General features: G+C 39.8%; 1 protein-coding gene across 1 annotated transcript in view; it reads right to left on the reverse strand.

The window, feature by feature from the left end:
- Positions 1-20,693, reverse strand: part of LOC128706583 (intermembrane lipid transfer protein Vps13-like) — a 246,293-nt gene that overhangs the window by 174,121 nt on the left and 51,479 nt on the right. The window contains exons 5-6 of the mRNA XM_070090639.1: positions 17,342-17,513; positions 7,820-7,900 (exon numbers count right to left, since the gene is read on the reverse strand). Coding sequence (XP_069946740.1) covers positions 7,820-7,900; positions 17,342-17,513 — 253 coding nt within the window. The remainder of the gene's footprint in view (positions 1-7,819; positions 7,901-17,341; positions 17,514-20,693) is intronic.

Consider the following 20,693-nt stretch of genomic DNA (forward strand, 5'->3'; position numbering starts at 1 on the left):
GCTCGAAAGATACCCAAAGCCACTCCCCGGGAGACCAGAGAGGGATTGGGACATCCCCAGGCGATCCAGATTCCACGGCAAACTACACCACCGCCAAGAACCTCAACGGAATGGGATGGACCCCGGTACCGTTTCCCCTACCCAGGAACTAGCGTGCCTGTGGAAAAAAAAAAAAAAAAGGAAAGGTAATAGGGAGGGGTGGTGAGGAGGAGGAGGAAAAGAAAAAGGGAGGATGGGATAAGGGAGGGGGGATTGGGGGTAAATAGGTTCGGTCTGAGGAAGGAGACCAACAGGTCTAATTTCTCAGACCAAGAGCCTCTTCACCACACCAAGCAGCCCCCCTTGAAGAGGAGAAATTGTGCAGATGGTTGTAAATCCACAGCAGCAAGAAAGCAGTGATGAAAATGAGGAAGATGTAGTAGAAAGAATCTGTATTGATAGAGGGTCGACAGGCCTTCTCCCAGACCCTCTCTCAGGGTCGAAAATTATTCGAAAAAAAAAAAAATTATTTTTTCTTATGAAAAGCAGTTTTTTTTCTAAACATTTTAGGCTAAAAAAAAAAAAATTGTCATCAGTACTTACCAAGATATGGAGGCATGAAGTAGACAGAAATTGAACTGCATATGGTATCATTGCTGACTGCCGGTCACCCGGTAATCATTTATTTAGCTTTTTTCTATTTTTTTCTATTATTTTTTAATATTTTTTTCTTTTCAAGTAACTTTTGTAGCCTGTGAGACCAACATGAGCACTATTTTGTATGTATTTACATTTTTATACGACACAATAACTGCACAAACACTGTTCTCATTATATTTACAAAACATGTTTACACAACATAAATTGTTTATTACTATTTTTCTAAATTTTATATACACAATATATACACAATACAGTCACTGGACATGTTTCCAGAAGTCCTGCAGCCTGTGGTGTCATGCACAATGGCGTTTCACACTCCTCACACATAAAACTAGTTTCTCTGCATTTTTGTGGGCTTTTTTTTGTATGTGCACAGACAAAACACCTCTTCTGAGCCTTTTTCTTCAAATCAGTAGCAGGCAGTTGAATTAGGAAGTGATCACTATGCCTCAGACGAAAGGGTAGTTGATGATCAGTTCACAGGCGTTGTTCTATTGCAGGTGTTGTTACTTGGTACTTGAATAATATTTGTCTGATGACAGACAAACAAAATTGACCATATGGTGGTTTGTTTCTGGTCTTCAACTTATACACATTATAAGCATTCAGCATGGAAATGTCCACAAGATGAAAAAAGAGTTTTATGTGCCACTTATAACTCTTGCAAACACAATCAGCAAACCCAATTTGCATATCACATCTGTCCACTTGAGTGCATATTGAGGGTGTAGTCCATTACAGCTGCAGGTTTTAGAATGGGTTCATTGGTCTCTCTCTGTTGCCTGCCAGTGTCTGTCATTTCGTTTCGGTGAACTGATGACAGTGTGACATCTCGTTTGTCATGCCACTGAAATGCTATGAAGTCAATGGCAGCAGACGCCTGCACCTCACCTCTACGGGTGCCAGTGTCAAACCTGGGCATGTGTTTACGATTTCCACGCACTGTACCACACACATCTGTCATATTTACTCGCAAAAAAATCACTGAGTGAGGGGCTTGTGTACCAGCTATCAGTATATAATATATGCCCCTTACCAAGATATGGTTCCATCATTGTTCTAACCACATCACCAGAGATACCCAATAACTTCCTGATATCTTGCAATGTATTACTTCCAGTGTACACAATAATATCCAATACAAGACCACTGTAGCAATCACAAAGGACAAACAACTTTATACCAAAGTGTTTCCTCTTGCTTGGTATATAGTGCTTGAATGACAGTCTGCCTTTGAACAAAAGCACAGACTCATCAATAACAAGCTCCTGAAGGTATAAAAATACATATTGAGTTTCCGTTTCAGATACATAAACACATTTCTAATCATATATAACCTGTCTTTTCTGTCAGGTCTGGCTTTGTCTAAGAAGTGTAGCATATGTAACAGTAGCACAAATTGATTCACTGGTATTATATCACTGAAAGCTGGGGTTGCAATGAGGTGGTCTGTTGACCAGTATGATTTGACACTGTGCTTATACACATGTGACATAAGCATTATTGTGGCAAACAAGAGATATATCTCAGCCACAGTTGTCTCCTTCCACTGGTGTAGCCGTGATCTTGGTGAAAGAATTGTGTCTGCCATGATGTACTTGTAGTATCTGTTGCTTTCCCTGACAATAATTTCCATCAGGGGTTCGTTGAAGAATAACTCAAAAAATTCCAGTTCAGTGGCATTGTTCCCAAGTGTACAAGATGGCCGTAGTTCACTTTGAGTTTCATCAAACTGATAGAGATTGGGAACAAAACTGGCAGCTTCCTGCCAATCCCAGGTGCGGTCTGCTGGTGGGTACTGGATATTGACAGGTGGTTGTGGAGATTGTAGTTGTGGAGGTTGGTGTGGTGGGTGGGTGGATGAGGGTGGTCTTTGTTGTAGCTGAGCTGACTCAGCGGTGTGGGTAACAGCATGGGCCACTGCTGGTGCCTCATGGCTGGCACCACCACCACCATCTTCTGATGCCTGCGCATTTTTTTATCCCCTCTGCAACAATATCACCTTCATTTTCACTATCTGTTCCTGTTGTACGGCCACAAGATGTACTCTGAGATGTACTCCTTACCCTTGGAACAGCATATGACACACTACCAGCATCTTACATACTGACGCTTCACTGGAGAATATTCTGCTTCACTTTTGCTACTGGAACTGTTTTCAAGAGCTTGGAGCTCATATTCACTATCACTATCATCACCACTGCTCACATCTGTGTCCTCATCACTGGAAAATATGAGTTTCCTCTTTTGTTCTGGTGCAACTGAACATGAACAAGATGGCCCAGTACCAGATGTGGAAGGTTGGGGGGTCGTCTGAATTTTCATCACCATTACCACTATTATGTTCATAATTCTCAGTCACAAATTCCCCAAAACCCTGGAAATCATCTTCACTGACACTTCTATCCATATCCGAACTGTCACTTGGGAACAAAAGAGTCCCAATTTGCCGAGGAGTGAGGAGCTTCTTACCGCGAGGCATGGTGGACAAGGTGAACTAAGATGGTGTTCCCACAATGCTCCACTGGGTGCCCAAATTTTTTCCATCTGCGCACACTGACCACGCACAGCCATTCTCTCACATGTAGGCCTACCAGCTTTCTCCTGCTCGATTTGAAGGCGCTAGAATTTACGCGTACTAGTACGTGACCGACCCTGGCTGCAATGACATACTAGTACATGACCGACCCTCAAAGGGTTAAGTGTACACTAACCTAACCACTCAGTAATCCAGCAGGTCCCAACACCACCGGATTAGTCATGGCCGACCTGTACCACATACATTTCTCTTGCTCTTCATGGTACTCTGCCTTGACAAAAAAAGAGAGAGAGAGAGAGAGATAAGTCAAGACTACCAATCACCCAGATCAAAATGGTGACATTCATCCTGGACCTGGGTCCAAGAGCATGTAGGCCAGGATGAATTACAACAACTGGATATGCTGAATGTTGAAGAGTAAAACAACTGAGGTTTAATCATGTTTATAAAATTGCTCACAGTGTCCAAAATATCCTGCTACCAAGTTGGTCAAAGCTGGGAACCAAAGTGATCATAGTACTAGGGAAAGGGAGCACAACTTTGTAGTACCCACAGTCAGTGGCCAGGCTTCAAACACATTTTATTGAACAGCAATAAAGGAATGGAACAGAGAACATAGCAAAACGTTTCATCTCTCACCTGGACCAATCCACGATAGATCTGTCATTTCAGCAGAGCCTTCAACACAGGAGTGATGTGGGTGGCCTTACTGTTATGTACAAAGCCAATATTGGCTTCACGCTGTCCACTTTGAAGACAGCATGAAGCAAGCTTCTATACCACAAGATGGGCAGAAAGCAGCAACTTCACTTCGGCTGTACCCTTCTCCAGAACATCAATTCATCTGAGATCATTTATCCCCAGGATGACTCGAGTATGGAACACATTCGTACAGCATTATGATGTCAACGAGATAAAGTCAGTTGATCAGATGAAAATGCTGGCCCACAGATGGCTCCAACTTCATCCTGTTCCCTACTTGTATGTTTCATAACAATAAAAATGCTTTCAAATGAGCTGATGTAGGTAACAGCTCTTAGCTTGCCAATAAAGTTAGGAATCCTTAACCTGTAAATAGCTTGTCAATAAAGCTAGGGATCTTTAACCTTGTCAAACCCTGTGAAAGAAAAAAAAAACCTGCCTGCACATATCAAAGCCTGTCATAGCATGAACCTGTTCAAGAAGAGAGCCAAAAGGTACCTAATGAATGTAGTGACAAAGGGAGGAGAGTGATTTCTGGTATAACTAACATACATGTGCCTATTACTGTGATTTGTCCTTTCTTTAACATAAATGTAAATAACTCAGTTTACCTTAGTCCTAGCATATCTCCTTTTACTTTTTAAAATAAGGTATTATAAGGACCAGAACAGAAGTAAGTCACTAACTTTCTTGGGTTATCCTAGGTAATCTACACACACATGCTGCTATCAGTGGTGGGCACAGTTCTACTAACCACTAATCAGTGGAACTAACTTTTTGTTTAGTGGATTAGCGTTTCTGCTAACTTCGGAAACTGTTAGCGGACCAGTTAGCTTCTGCTAAATAAAGTTCTGCTAATTTTGAGTCCACTAAAAAAAAATTTATACATTGTTGGTAGTCGGAAAGCAATGCCTTTTCAATGGCACATGTGTTTGTTCCTGTCTGTTGTGGGCGTTTCTTGAACAGTCAGTCAGGTAAGCTATTGGCTGACTACGTGTAAACATGACTTGTCCATTTTCGTGGGTATTGCAAGTTATGACAGTTTAGAAGTAAAGTACCTTTCCTAGTGCTGTAAAGTAACAAAGTATAACTACCCGAGTACTGTACTCGACTAACTTTTCTCGTTTACTTTTCAAAAATTACTAATGATGTAACGAGTAATGTATCGTTATCAGATTGTAGAAAAGTAAAAGTAATGACAGACTTCAGTACTTAAGTAAAATTAAAAATAGTGAGCAATTTCAGTACTTTTTAACCCTTTGACTGTCGAGACCCTAAATCCTGAAGTGTGTCTGTGTTGCAAAATATTAAGAAACAAAAAAATTATTTTTTCTCATGAAATGATAGAGAATCTTTTCCTGATGGTAATGACACCAAAAGTATGAAATCTGATAGAAAACGTACGGAATTACGCTCTCGCAACGTTCGAGATCTCAGCAATATATATACATCAGCAATTTTATCCATTTTGAGCCCTATTTTCAGCCAATTCCGTTGTTCCAGTCAACCAATCTCATAGCTATTTCTTTAGAACTCCATTTATTCTATTGCCCGAGTACAAGAAACCACCCATTTACCGATTTTAACTACCCAATAAAATGGTCAGAAATTGGCAATTTGGCAAATTTCATGCAAGTTAAAAAAAATGCCAATTTCAAAATGGGGTCCAGAATAAACAGTGCAGACATTCCTGGCACTAAAATAAAATTTTCTCTGTTCATTAGTCATGTCTCCAGACCCCTCTTACATTACGCTTGCTGTCTAATTTGAACTTTTATACACACAAAAAAATTGAAGATTTACTGTTATGCAGACTACTGCATAAGAATGCATAAGAATGGAGGAACACTGCAGAAGGCCTACTGGCCCATGCAAGGCAGGTCCTTATCAAAACTACCTCTACCCAAAGCTACCCAAGAATTAACTCCCATGGTTTAGAAAGACACGTAAGCAAACACTAACATATTTATTAGAAAACGTTTCGGTCCTGGGACCTTGATCACTTCTAACATACAGAGGTAGAAAGACATTATATATATAGGCGGAGAGTGAGATGTGACGCACGTGACCTGAGGAATGTCATAAGAACATAAGAATGGAGGAACACTGTAGAAGGCCTACTGGCCCATGCGAGGCAGGTCCTTATCAAAACAACCTCTACCTATGATGAGGACGAGTAGACGATGAAATCATGTGACTCCTGTGTTGTTGGGTTGGTGCTGCTTAAGTATCATGTATGCCAATGTTTTTGAAATTTTGTAGTTTCCAGTGTTGCGTTCTATAGTGTCGGTGACAGTGATTAGTGAGGCTTCTAGGCACCATCGGCGTCTGAGGTCTGGTTCGGTGAGAACGAGTTGTGCCTCGTTCCAGTTCATCAAATGCCCCGTGGAGTCTCTGTGGAGGACACAGGCGTACCTTACATCGTCTCTGTTAGAGGCATTTCGATGCTCATTCAGGCGGACTGCAAGATCTCTGCCTGTCTCGCCTACATATTTCTTGGGACAGAACCCACAGGGGATAGTGTAGACGCCTGCTGTAGAAGTTAGAGGTGTGGGGCTGCGTTTAGTAGTGAGGTCTTTGAAAGAGGATGTGTTTATGGTGGAAATGTTGATGTTACTCATAGCAAGTGCCCGGCGAGTATTCGTGGCAACATCGCCACATGGGAGTACTATGAACTGTTTAGGGGGCTGTTCCATGGGCGGTTTGTTGAGGATAGCTTGTGCCTTGAGTCTGCAATCTCGGATGAAGAAAGATGGGAACTGAAGACGTGTAAAGGCTTGTGTTATGTAAGTGCATTCTTCTTCTAGAAAACAAGGGCTGGAGATGCGAAGAGCTCTCAAGAAGAAGCCAATGAGGACTCCTCTCTTAGTGCGGGTATCTTGGTGTGAATAAAAGTGTATAAGATCGTCCTTGTTGAAGAGAAGTTTGTCACTGTCGGGAGATCTGCACAGTAGAACGTCGAGGAAAGGAAGTTTGCCATCATTTTCGAGTTCAAGTGTAAACTTTATTGATGGTTCAACTACATTGATCTTGTTGAGAAGGGCCTGGATATTGAGACGTCTCGGATAGAAAACCAATATATCATCAACGTATCTTAGCCAGGTAACGGTGTTGGGAATGAGGGTGCTGAATTTCTCTGTCTCCAAGTTTTCCATGAAGAGGTTGGCAAGCACAGCACTGAGTGGGCTGCCCATTGCCATCCCAAAGCATTGTTTGTAACAGTTGTCCTGATACTTGAAGAAGTTGAAATTAACACACAGTTCCACTAGATTGATGAAATCTAGAAGAGGTAAAGGGAGGTCGTGGTTTTCAGTGAGCCTCTGTCTCAGAATGTTGATTGCAGCGTCAGTAGGAACGTTGGTAAAGAGGGCTGTGACATCGAAGGAAGCCATGCTTTTGTTTTTGACATTCAGGTTGGAAATTCGGGAGAGAAGGTCACCTGAATGTTTGAGGTGGGCTTGACTGATAGTGCCCAGAAGCGCTTTTGTTTGAATAAAATTTCAAAATAAAAAGTAAGAGTAATATTACAGGGGCCTGGAGACATGACTAGTGAACAAAGAAAATGTTATTTTAGAGCCAGGAATGTCTGCATTGTTCATTCTGGTCCTTATTTTGAAATTGTCATACTTTTTAATTTTCTTGAAATTGGCCAAATTGCAAATTTCTGACCATGTTATTGGGTAGTTGAAATTGGTAAATGGGCAGTTTCTTGTACTCAATCTTGGTGTTATTACAATTGGGAAAAGATTCTCTATCATTTCATGAGAATTTTTTTTTTCTTTTTTCCGAAATTTTGCAACACCACACACCTCAGGATTTGGGGTTGTGACAGTCAAGGGGTTAAAATATAACTTTGGGCATCAGAGCAACAAACAGTAGGTGTTAGAAAGTTGGAGTATTAATAAATCAAATGTGTAAACATGCAAAGTAGAGTACCTGGAACCACACACCCGGCTGGAATGTCCGACGAATTTTTCGCTTGAATGGTCTGCTGCAGGTCATGGTAGCAAAGTCAACCTGTTAAATTAAAAACTGTACTATAACCAAACAATTATTCTATCTTCAATATTTTTTCTCTGAGAAGTTACCTTCTATGCTGGGTTTTCCTAAAACAAAACCTTCCACACATTACAATGCATAAAAGTTTAAATTAACTAATAATTTAAAGCCAAATGGTAAAATTTTATATGATTCTGTCCTTTTGGAGATTCAGGTGCATGGTATGACATGGGAGTAGAAAAAGACTTAAAAGAATACCAGTATGTTACATTGAATAATAAAAGTTGTTAATAATAATAATCTCCATGGGAAAGCGGAACAGAATTCTTTCTCCTTAAGCTATGTGTGTTAAGAGGTGACTAAAATGCTGGGGGCAAGAGGCTAGTAATCCCTTTTCCTGTATATATTACTAAATTTAAAAGGAGAAACTCTTGTTCTTCCTTTCGGGCCACCCTGCCTTGGTGGGATATGGCCAGTTTGTAGAAAGAATAATAATAATAATCAGTTGTGAGTGTGGGGGAAGTTCGTGAGGCAGTAGGTAAAATGAAAGGGGGTAAGGCAGCCGGGATTGATGGGATAAAGATAGAAATGTTAAAAGCAGGTGGGGATATAGTTTTGGAGTGGTTGGTGCAATTATTTAATAAATGAATGCAAGAGGGTAAGGTACCTAGGGATTGGCAGAGAGCATGCATAGTTCCTTTGTATAAAGGCAAAGGGGATAAAAGAGAGTGCAAAAATTATAGGGGGATAAGTCTGCTGAGTATACCTGGTAAAGTGTATGGTAGAGTTATTATTGAAAGAATTAAGAGTAAGACGGAGAATAGGATAGCAGATGAACAAGGAGGCTTTAGGAAAGGTAGGGGGTGTGTGGACCAGGTGTTTACAGTGAAACATATAAGTGAACAGTATTTAGATAAGGCTAAAGAGGACTTTGTGGCATTTATGGATTTGGAAAAGGCGTATGACAGGGTGGATAGGGGGGCAATGTGGCAGATGTTGCAAGTGTATGGTGTAGGAGGTAGGTTACTGAAAGCAGTGAAGAGTTTTTACGAGGATAGTGAGGCTCAAGTTAGAGTATGTAGGAAAGAGGGAAATTATTTCCCAGTAAAAGTAGGCCTTAGACAAGGATGTGTGATGTCACCGTGGTTGTTTAATATATTTATAGATGGGGTTGTAAGAGAAGTAAATGCGAGGGTCTTGGCAAGAGGCGTGGAGTTAAAAGATAAAGAATCACACACAAAGTGGGAGTTGTCACAGCTGCTCTTTGCTGATGACACTGTGCTCTTGGGAGATTCTGAAGAGAAGTTGCAGAGATTGGTGGATGAATTTGGTAGTGTGTGCAAAAGAAGAAAATTAAAGGTGAATACAGGAAAGAATAAGGTTATGAGGATAACAAAAAGATTAGGTGATGAAGGATTGAATATCAGATTGGAGGGAGAGAGTATGGAGGAGGTGAATGTATTCAGATATTTGGGAGTGGACGTGTCAGCGGATGGGTCTATGAAAGATGAGGTGAATCATAGAAATGATGAGGGGAAAAGAGTGAGTGGTGCACTTAGGAGTCTGTGGAGACAAAGAACTTTGTCCTTGGAGGCAAAGAGGGGAATGTATGAGAGTATAGTTTTACCAATGCTCTTATATGGGTGTGAAGCATGGGTGATGAATGTTGCAGCGAGGAGAAGGCTGGAGGCAGTGGAGATGTCATGTCTGAGGGCAATGTGTGGTGTGAATATAATGCAGAGAATTCGTAGTTTGGAAGTTAGGAGGAGGTGCGGGATTACCAAAACTGTTGTCCAGAGGGCTGAGGAAGGGTTGTTGAGGTGGTTCCGACATGTAGAGAGAATGGAGCGAAACAGAATGACTTCAAGAGTGTATCAGTCTGTAGTGGAAGGAAGGCGGGGTAGGGGTCGGCCTAGGAAAGGATGGAGAGAGGGGGTAAAGGAGGTTTTGTGTGCGAGGGGCTTGGACTTCCACCAGGCATGCGTGAGCATGTTTGATAGGAGCGAATGGAGACAAATGGTTTTTAATACTTGACGTGCTGTTGGAGTGTGAGCAAAGTAACATTTATGAAGGGGGTTCAGGGAAACCGGCAGGCCGGACTTGAGTCCTGGAGATGGGAAGTGCAGTGCCTGCACTCTGAAGGAGGGGTGTTAATGTTGCAGTTTAAAAACTGTAGTTTAAAGCACCCTTCTGGCAAGACAGTGATGGAGTGAATGATGGTGAAAGTTTTTCTTTTTCGGGCCACCCTGCCTTGGTGGGAATCGGCCAGTGTGATAATAAAAAAAAAATAAATCATAATTTTTTTTTCAACACACCAGCTGTCTCCCACTGAGGTAGGGTGACCTGAAAAAGGAGAAATATTTTCAATATCACTGTCTTGCTAGAGGTGAGCCACTACTACAATTCAAAACTGCAAATATCCCCATCCTTCCTTCCGAGTGCAGGAACTGTACTTTCCACCTCCAGGATTCAAGTCCAGCTAACCAGTTTTCCCTGAATCTCTTCATAAATGCTACTTTGCTTACACTCCAACAGCATGGCAATTCATAAAAATCACCTGCCTCCATTCACTCCTATCTAACATGCTCATGCAAGCCTGTTAGATGTCCGAGCCTCTAGCAATCTAAACCTCCTTTAGTCACTCCAACCCATCCTTGGACATCAATATTCATTTATGGTTACAAGCTGTGTCTGTCACTGAAGCAAGATTGGAAATAATTACTGTACTGAAAAAGATAAAGAGGATATTTATTCTAATCAAATGCTTTATAGACTAAAAAGCACTTCCATTACTAAACCTATTTTAAGCTTAACAAAGATGACCCCCTGTATCCTAGCCTTTAATATGAATGGTTTCAAAATTTCCTAAACATTCATTTAACACCTCTCAAATAATAATAATAATAATAATAATAATAATAATAATAATAATAATAATAATAATAATATAATAATAATAATAATGATGATGATAATAAAAATAATAATATTTTTTTATTATTAACACACTGGCCGATTCCCACCAAGGCAGGGTGGCCCGAAAAAGAAAAACTTTCACCATCATTCACTCCATCACTGTCTTGCCAGAAGGGTGCTTTACACTACAGTTTTTAAACTACAACATTAACACCCCTCCTTCAGAGTGCAGGCACTGTACTTCCCATCTCCAGGACTCAAGTCCAGCCTGCCGGTTTCCCTGAATCCCTTCATAAATGTTACTTTGCTCACACTCCAACAGCACGTCAAGTATTAAAATCCATTTGTCTCCATTCACTCCTATCAAACACGCTCACGCATGCCTGCTGGAAGTCCAAGCCCCTCGCACACAAAACCTCCTTTACCCACCCCCTCCAACCTTTCCTAGGCCGATCCCTACCCTGCCTTCCTTCCACTACAGACTGATACACTCTTGAAGTCCTTCTGTTTCGCTCCATTCTCTCTACATGTCTGAACCACCTCAACAACCCTTCCTCAGCCCTCTGGACAACAGTTTTGGTAATCCCGCACCTCCTCCTAACTTCAAAACTACAAATTCTCTGCATTATATTCACACCACACATTGCCCTCAGACATGACATCTCCACTGCCTCCAGCCTTCTCCTCGTTGCAACATTCATCACCCATGCTTCACACCCATAAAAAAGCGTTGGTAAAACTATACTCTCATACATTCCCCTCTTTGCCTCCAAGGACAAAGTTCTTTGTCTCCACAGACTCCGAAGTGCACCACTCACTCTTTTCCCCTCATCAATTCTATGATTCACCTCATCTTTCGTAGACCCATCCGCTGACACGTCCACTCCCAAATATCTGAATGCATTCACCTCCTCCATACTCTCTCCCTCCAATCTTTCATCACCTAATCTTTTTGTTATCCTCATAACCTTACTCTTTCCTGTATTCACTTTTAATTTTCTTCTTATACATACCCTACCAAATTCATCCACCAACCTCTGCAACTTCTCTTCAGAATCTCCCAAGAGCACAGTGTCATCAGCAAAGAGCAACTGTGACAACTCCCACTTTGTGTGTGATTCTTTATCTTTTAATTCCATGCCTCTTGCCAAGACCCTCGCATTTACTTCTCTTACAACCCTATCTATAAATATATTAAACAACCAGGGTGACATCACACATCCTTGTCTAAGGCCTACTTTTACTGGGAAATCATCTCTCTCTTTCCTACATACTCTAACCTAAGCCTCACTATCCTCGTAAAAACTCTTCACTGCTTTCAGTAACCTACCTCCTACACCATACACCTGCAACATCTGCCACATTGCTCCCCTATCCACCCTGTCATACGCCTTTTCCAAATCCATAAATGCCACAAAAACCTCTTTAGATTTATCTAAATACTGTTCACTTATATGTTTCACTATAAACACCTGGTCCACACCCCCTCCCTTTCCTAAAGCCTCCTTGTTCATCTGCTATCCTATTCTCCATCTTACTCTTAATTCTTTCAATAACAACTCTACCATACACTTTACCAGGTATACTCAACAGACTCATCCCCTATAATTTTTGCACTCTCTTTTATCCCCTTTGCCTTTATACAAAGGAACTATGCATGCTCTCTGCCAATCCCTAGGTACCTTACTCTCTTCCATACATTTATTAAATAATTGCACCAACCACTCCAAAACTATATCCCCACCTGCTTTTAACTTTTCTATCTTTATCCCATGAATCCCGGCTGCCTTACCCCCTTTCATTTTACCTACTGCCTCACGAACTTCCCCCACTCTCACATCTGGCTCTTCCTCACTTCTACAAGATGTTATTCCTCCTTGCCCTATACACGAAATCACAGCTTCCCTATCTTCATCAACATTTAGCAATTCCTCAAAATATTCCCTCCATCTTCCCAATACCTCTAACTCTCCATTTAATAATTCTCCTCTCCTATTTTTAACTGACAAATTCATTTGTTCTCTAGGCTTCCTTAACTTGTTAATCTCACTCCAAAATTTTTTCTTATTTTCAACAAAATTTGTTGAGAACATCTCACCCACTCTCTCATTTGCTCTCTTTTTACAATGCTTCACCACTCTCTTAACCTCTCTCTTTTTCTCCATATACTCTTCCCTCCTTGCATTACTTCTACTTTGTAAAAACTTCTCATATGCTAACTTTTTCTCCCTTACTACTCTCTTTACATCATCATTCCACCAATCGCTCCTCTTTCCTCCCGCACCCACTTTCCTGTAACCACAAACTTCTGCTGAACACTCTAACACTACATTTTTAAACCTACCCCATACCTCTTTGACCCCATTGCCTATGCTCTCATTTGCCCATCTATCCTCCAATAGCTGTTTATATCTTACCTTAACTGCCTCCTCTTTTAGTTTATAAACCTTCACCTCTCTCTTCCCTGATGCTTCTATTCTCCTTGTATCCCATCTACCTTTTACTCTCAGTGTAGCTACAACTAAGAAGTGATCTGATATATCTGTGGCCCCTCTATAAACATGTACATCCTGAAGTCTACTCAACAGTCTTTTATCTACCAATACATAATCCAACAAACTACTGTCATTTTGCCCTACATCATATCTTGTATACTTATTTATCCTCTTTTTCTTAAAATATGTATTACCTATAACTAAACCCCTTTCTATACAAAGTTCAATCAAAGGGCTCCCATTATCATTTACACCTGGCACCCCAAACTTACCTACCACACCCTCTCTAAAAGTTTCTCCTACTTTAGCATTCAGATCCCCTACCACAATTACTCTCTCACTTGGTTCAAAGGTTCCTATACATTCACTTAACATCTCCCAAAATCTCTCTCTCTCTCCTCTACATTCCTCTCTTCTCCAGGTGCATACACGCTTATTATGACCCACTTTTTGCATCCAACCTTTACTTTAATCCACATAATCCTTGAATTTACACATTCATATTCTCTTTTCTCCTTCCATAACTGATCTTTCAATAATAATAATAATAATAATAATAATAATAATAATAATAATAATAATAATAATAGGGAGCAAGGGGCTAGTAACCCCTTCTCCTGTATATATTACTAAATTTAAAAAAGCGAAACTTTCGTTTTTCCTTTTAGGTCACCCCACCTCAGTGGGATATGGCTGGTGTGTTGAAAGAAAGAATAATAATAATAATAATAATAATAATAATAATAATAATAATAATAATAATAATAATAATAATAATAATAATATTTTTTATTTTGACAGAACGCACAGTTGTATAAAGGAATATAATAGTTGAATGTACATGCCAAAAGCCCCTTGTATGCAGAGCCTTTTGGGTAAACTTAAAATTAACTTAAGATTAATTAGGCTATAACAAATTAAATGGTCATTAAGTGAGTTACAATAAGTACAAGAGAACCGAGTATTAATAGGTAATGCTATATGGCTTTAATAGGTCTAGTAGAGAAGTTTAGTAGTGAATACAGTAATTACAGTTTTGAATTATTTTATAAAAATTATACTATTACAATAGAACAATTTAAACAATTTACAATATGAAGTACAATTGAGTATTTAAAATGATGAAATTTGAATATTACAATTTTGAAGCAGTACAGTTTTACAAACGAACAATTTAAACAATTTACAATATGAAGTATTAAAATTCAATATTCAAGACAAGGAAATTTGAATATCCTGATTTTGAAGTAATGAAAAAATGGTGAGCAATCTAAAGCACAATATTCAGTAGTACATTTTTGTGTTGCTTTTGAGTAAATGGTAGATATTAAGTATGGCTTGTCTGGTTAATTTTGGGTGATAAGGAGATTTTAAAGTAGGGCCTAAAACTGATTTGCAGTCAGGGGTCCTGTAGTGTATTCTAGTAATGAATTCCAGATCTTCAGGCCCTTAATGTACATAGCATTTTTGCACAGGGAGAGATGGACACGAGGGATATTGAAGACTGATTTGTGTCTTTTATTATGATTGTGTATTCTGCTGTAGTTAGCAAGTAGGAGTTTGAGAAGAGGGTTTATAGTTGAGTGTAGTGTTCTGTGCATGTAGTAAGCACAATAATAAGTGTGGATATTTTGTATAGTCCTAGGTAGTAGGTTGGTAGACAGCAACCGCCCAGGGAGGTACTACCGTCCTGCCAAGTGAGTGTAAAACGAAAGCCTGTAACTGTTTTACATGATGGTAGGATTGCTGGTGTCCTTTTTTCTGTTTCATAAACATGCAAGATTTCAGGTATGTCTTGCTACTTCTACTTACACTTAGGTCACACTGCACATACATGTACAAGCATATATATATATACATACCCCTCTGGGTTTTCTTCTATTTTCTTTCTAGTTCTTGTTCTTGTCTATTTCCTCTTATCTCCATGGGGAAGTGGATCAGAATTCTTCCTCCATAAGCCATGCGTGTTGTAAGAGGCGACTAAAATGCCAGGAGCAAGGGGCTAGTAACCCCTTCTCCTGTATATATTACTAAATGTAAAAGGAGAAACTTTCGTTTTTCCTTTTGGGCCACCCCGCCTCGGTGGGATACGGCCGTTGTGTTGAAAGAAGAAGAAAGAATTTTGTATAGTATTAAGTAAGTTAAGACTCTTGAAAAGCAAAGGAGTAAGCTGTCTATTACAGGAGTTTGTTATCAATCGCACTGCAATTTTTTGTTGGGTTATTAAAGGTTTAAGGTGATTTGCTGTGGTTAAGCCCCATGCACAAATACCACAGGTGAGGTAAGGGTATACGAGTGAGTGGCATAGTGCAAGAAGAGCTGATCGGGGTACATAGTACTGTATCTTTGAGAGGATGCCTACTGTTTTGGAGACTTCCTTGGATATTTGCTGTATGTGCATTTGGAATTTGAGATTGCAGTCTAGGTGGAGACCTAGAAATTTGCCTTGTGTGTGTCTAGAAATGGATGAACCATTTATCAATATGTTTAACTGTTGGTATAAAATACCGACAGGTTGTTAGGTAAGACACACATGCAACAGTTAGGTATCTTTATTTCGAAACGTTTCGCCTACACAGTAGGCTTCTGACTGACCACCTCAAAACTTTAAGGGTGATGGACTGATTACATCGTCTTCAAGTATCTTCTGCTTCTATCAACTTTTCTGTACTCGACTGAAGAAGCCTACTGTGTAAGCGAAACGTTTCGAAATAAAGATACCTAACTGTTGCATATGTGTCATGTTTAACTGTACATTTGTAGTTCTGTTTCCAAACAGCATAAAATAGGTTTTGTCTATATTGAGAGTAAGATTGTTGGTGGTCATCCAAGTAGATATTTTTAGTAGTTCGGCATTTACGGTGTCTAAGTACGGTTGGGTTTGGGTGAGAGAAGACAAATAGTGTCATCGGCAAATAAAATGGATTTAAGGAGTTTAGATGCATATGGGAGGTCACCGATGTAAATGAGAAAAAGAAGTGGGCTAAGGACACTCCCATGTGGGACTCCAACAAGAACTGGTTGTGTAATGGAGCTAGCTCCATTTGTGTATACATACTGGGTTCTATTGCCAAGATTAGATTTTAGATAATCAAGAGAGTGTCCTCTGACTCCGTAATGTTCAAGTTTTTGGTGCAATAGGTCATGGTCAACTGTATCAAAAGCTTTTCATAAGTTTATGAAAAGTTCCAGGGGATATTTGTTGTTTTGAGTGCCGAATATATTAGCTCAAGCATATGTATAATTGCATCATTAGTACTTTTTTTTAGTCTGAATCCAAATTGACAGGGGTTGAGTATGTTGAGGGATACAAAGTAGGAGTAGACTTGTTTGTGAATTAATTTTTTCAAGATTTTAGATAGTAGGGGCAAGTTTGATATAGGCCTATAGCTGTTCAACTCAGTTGGACTACCTCCTTTGGAGGACTGGGGCGACCCTTTCTGTCTTGAGTATGGACAGGAAGGTGGAAGATTCAATGGATTTGTTAAATAGAGTTGCAATAATTGGTGACAATATATGAGAAGCTTTTTTATACACGAGTGGTGGTAAGTTATTTAGGTTGCCTGTCTTGTTCTTTAGCGTTTTGATAATGAGTGAGATTTCAGTAGGATTTGTTGGGGGCTAAAAATAGATCATTTGGGTAGTTGCCAGTGAGGTAGTCCTTTGGTTGAATGTTTGAATTTGGAATTTTGCTTGCTAGCTTTGATCCTATTGTCAAGAAAAAGACATTAAATTTGTTGGCAGTATCGGTTGACTGGTGGAGAGGTTCGTCTGGTTTCATTAATTTAATCATTCTATTTTGTGACAGCTTTTTAAAAAAGATCCTAGGATTTCCAATAAGGTTTTCCAGGTCTTTTTCACATCACCTATTACGTCCTGAAATCTGTTTTCGTAATAGTTTTTTTTGACCACCTTGTTAGATTGGTGAGCATTGTCTAGTAATGTTTAGTTGTATCCTTTTACTCTCAAAGAAGCTAGTGGAATAAACAGTACTGAAAATAGAAACCTGTTTAGCAAAACCTTAACCAGCTGACAGATACGTACTTACCTCCAGGATTTTACCCAGATCAAAGCAGCTCTGGATGGCTGAGGCATCAGATATTGCTTTAATCTGATTCTGATATGCTTGGTACGTCTTCTCTATTATTTCCGTCTGTGCGTGTGTGAAAGCTCGATGTTTTTTACCTTTAACCTTACGATGCTCCCACACAACTCCCGAGCTGAAATAATAATCAGGGTGTTGTAAGTAGTTCGTTGAGATGCTTGTGTACTTTATAGATATGATTCATGCAAATAGTTTCTTTTCAATGAAATAAAGCAAATAAAACAAAATGTAAATTTTCAATGAACATTTTACTCAAAGTAAGAAGCACTGATACTACCATTATCAGCTTCTGGGTAGAACTGCACCATATATATAGAAGATATATGTGGAGTAAAATAAAGGTTGGATGTGAAAAGTGGGTTACAGTAAGCGTATATGCACCTGGAGAAGAGAGAAGTGTAGAGGAGAGAGAGAGAGAGATTTTGGGAAATACTGAGTGAGCGTGGGGAGTTTTGAACCAATTGTGAGAGTAATGGTGGTTGGGGATTTCAATGCTAAAGTAAGCAAAAATGTTGTAGAGGGATTAGTAGGTAATTTTGGGGTGCCAGGGGTAAATGAAAATGGAGAGCCTTTAATTGAGCTATATGTAGAAAGAGGTTTGGTAATAAGTAATACATATTTTATGAAGAAGAGTATAAATAAATATACAAGGTATGATATAGCACGTAATGAAAGTAGTTTGTTAGATTATGTATTGGTGCATAAAAGGTTGATGGGTAGGCTCCAGGATGTACATGTTTATAGAGGGGCAACTGATATAATGGATCATTATTTAGTTGTAGCTACAGTTAGAGCAAGAGGTAAGTGGGAAAAGAGGAAAATGGCAACAACAAGCAAGAGGGAGGTGAAAGTGTATAAACTAAGGGAGGAGGAAGTTCGAGTGAGATATAAGCAACTATTGGCAGAAAGGTGGGCTGGTGCAAGTATGAGTAGTGGGGGGAGGGGGGGGTTGAAGAGGGTTGGAATAGTTTTAAAAATGCAGTATTAGAATGTGGGGCAGAAGTTTGTGGTTATAGGAGAGTGGGTGCAGGAGGAATGAGGAGTGATTGGTGGAATGATGAAGTAAAGGGTGTGATAAAAGAGAAAGAGTTAGCTTATGAGAGGTTTTTACAAAGCAGAAGTGTTATAAGAAGAGTAGAGTATATGGAGAGTAAAAGAAAGGTGAAGAGAGTGGTGAGAGAGTGCAAAAGGAGAGCAAATGATAGAGTGGGAGAGGCACTGTCAAGAAATTTTAATGAAAACAAGAAAAAATTTTTGGAGTGAGTTAAACAAGTTAAGAAAGTCTAGAGAACAAATGGATTTGTCAGTTAAAAACAGAGTAGGGGAGTTAGTAGATGGGGAGATGGAGGTTTTGGGTAGATGGCGAGAATATTTTGAGGAACTTTTAAATGTTGACGAAGAAAGGGAAGTGGTAATTTCAAGCACCGGCCAGAGAGGTATACCATCTTTTAGGAGTGAAGAAGAACAGGATGTGAGTGTGGGGGAGGTGCAAATGGCATTACGTAGAATGAAAGGGGGTAAAGCAGCAGGAACTGATGGGATCATGACAGAAATGTTAAAAGCAGGGGGGATATAGTGTTGGAGTAATTGGTATTTTTGTTTAATAAATGCATGAAAGAGGGGAAGGTACCTAGGGATTGGCAGAGAGCATGTATAGTCCCTTTATATAAAGCGAAGGGAGACAAAAGAGATTGTAAAAGTTATAGAGGAATAAGTTTACTGAATATACCAGGAAAAGTGTATGGTAGGGATATAATTGAAAGAATTAGAGGTAAAACAGAATGTAGGATTGCGGATGAGCAAGGAGGTTTCAGAGTGGGTAGGGGATGTGTAGATCAAGTGTTTACATCGAGGAATACATGTGAACAGTATTTAGATAAAGGTAGGGAAGTTTTTATTGCATTTATGTATTTAGAAAAGGCATACGATAGAGTGGATAGGGGAGCTATGTGGCAGATGTTGCAAGTACAGTGGACCCCAGTTCACATTATTAATCCGTTCCCGAGAGCTCATCGTAAAGCAAAATTATCGGAAAGCGAATAAATTTTCCCCATAAGAAATAATGGAAATCAAATGAATCTGTGCAAGACATCCAAAAGTATGAAAAAAAAAACTTTTACCACATGAAATATTAAGTTTAATGCAATAGAATAATTACAATAACAATAATAACAATAGAATAATTGATACTTACCTTTAATGAAGATCTGATGATGATTGATGGGATGGGAGGAGGGGAGAGTGTCGAAGTTTTAATGTTTAGAAGGGGAATCCCCCTCTTTAGGACTTGGAGTGGCAAGTCCTTTTCCGGGGTTACTTCCCTTCTTCTTTTAATGCCACTAGGACCAGCTTGAGAGTCACTGGACTTATGTCGCACAACATACCTGTCCATAGAGGCCTGTACCTCTCGTTCCTTTATGACTTTCCTAAAGTGGTTCACAACATTGTCAGTGTAATAGTCACCAGCACGGTTTGCAATAGCTGTGTTAGGGTGATTTTCATCCATAAAGGTTTGCAGTTCAACCGACTGTGCACACATTTCCTTAATTTTTGAAGTAGGCACAATGGATTCCACAACTGGCATAGGCTTCTCAGGGTTAGCCCAAAACCCTACAAAATCTTTCTTAATTTCCATACTAATTCTCACCCTTTTTACCACAGGGATGGCACTAGAAGCTTTCTTGGGGCCCATGGTGACTTATTTTGCAGAAACAAGCACCAAAAACAGTGATAATATGGAATGTACTGAATGTATCCTTAGATGCGCGCACACTGGCTGGCTTGTAAACACTGGCACACACAGGGCAATTCGGGCCACGCGTGGACACGTCTCGTACGAATCGTATCCCATACCGGATTTTGTAACGGGAACCGAGGCAAATTTTTTGCGATATAATGCTTCGGATACCGGATTTATCGGATACCGGATTTATCGGATACCGATGCCTTCGCAAACCGGGGGTCCACTGTATATGGAATAGGTGGTAAGTTACTAAATGCTGTAAAGAGCTTTTATGAGGATAGTGAGGCTCAGGTTAGGGTGTGTAGGAGAGAGGGAGACTACTTCCCAGTAAAAGTAGGTCTTAGACAGGGATGTGTAATGTCACCATGGTTATTTAATATATTTATAAATGGGGTTGTAAAAGAAGTAAATGCTAGGGTGTTCGGGAGAGGGGAGGGATTAAATTATGGGGAATTAAATACAAAATGGGAATTAACACAGTTACTTTTTGCTCATGATACTGTGCTCATGGGAGATTCTAAAGAAAAACTGCGAAGGTTAGTGGATGAGTTT

The sequence above is a fragment of the Cherax quadricarinatus genome, chromosome 3 (genome assembly GCF_038502225.1).
Source record: "Cherax quadricarinatus isolate ZL_2023a chromosome 3, ASM3850222v1, whole genome shotgun sequence".
Taxonomy (NCBI): Eukaryota; Metazoa; Arthropoda; class Malacostraca; order Decapoda; family Parastacidae; genus Cherax; species Cherax quadricarinatus.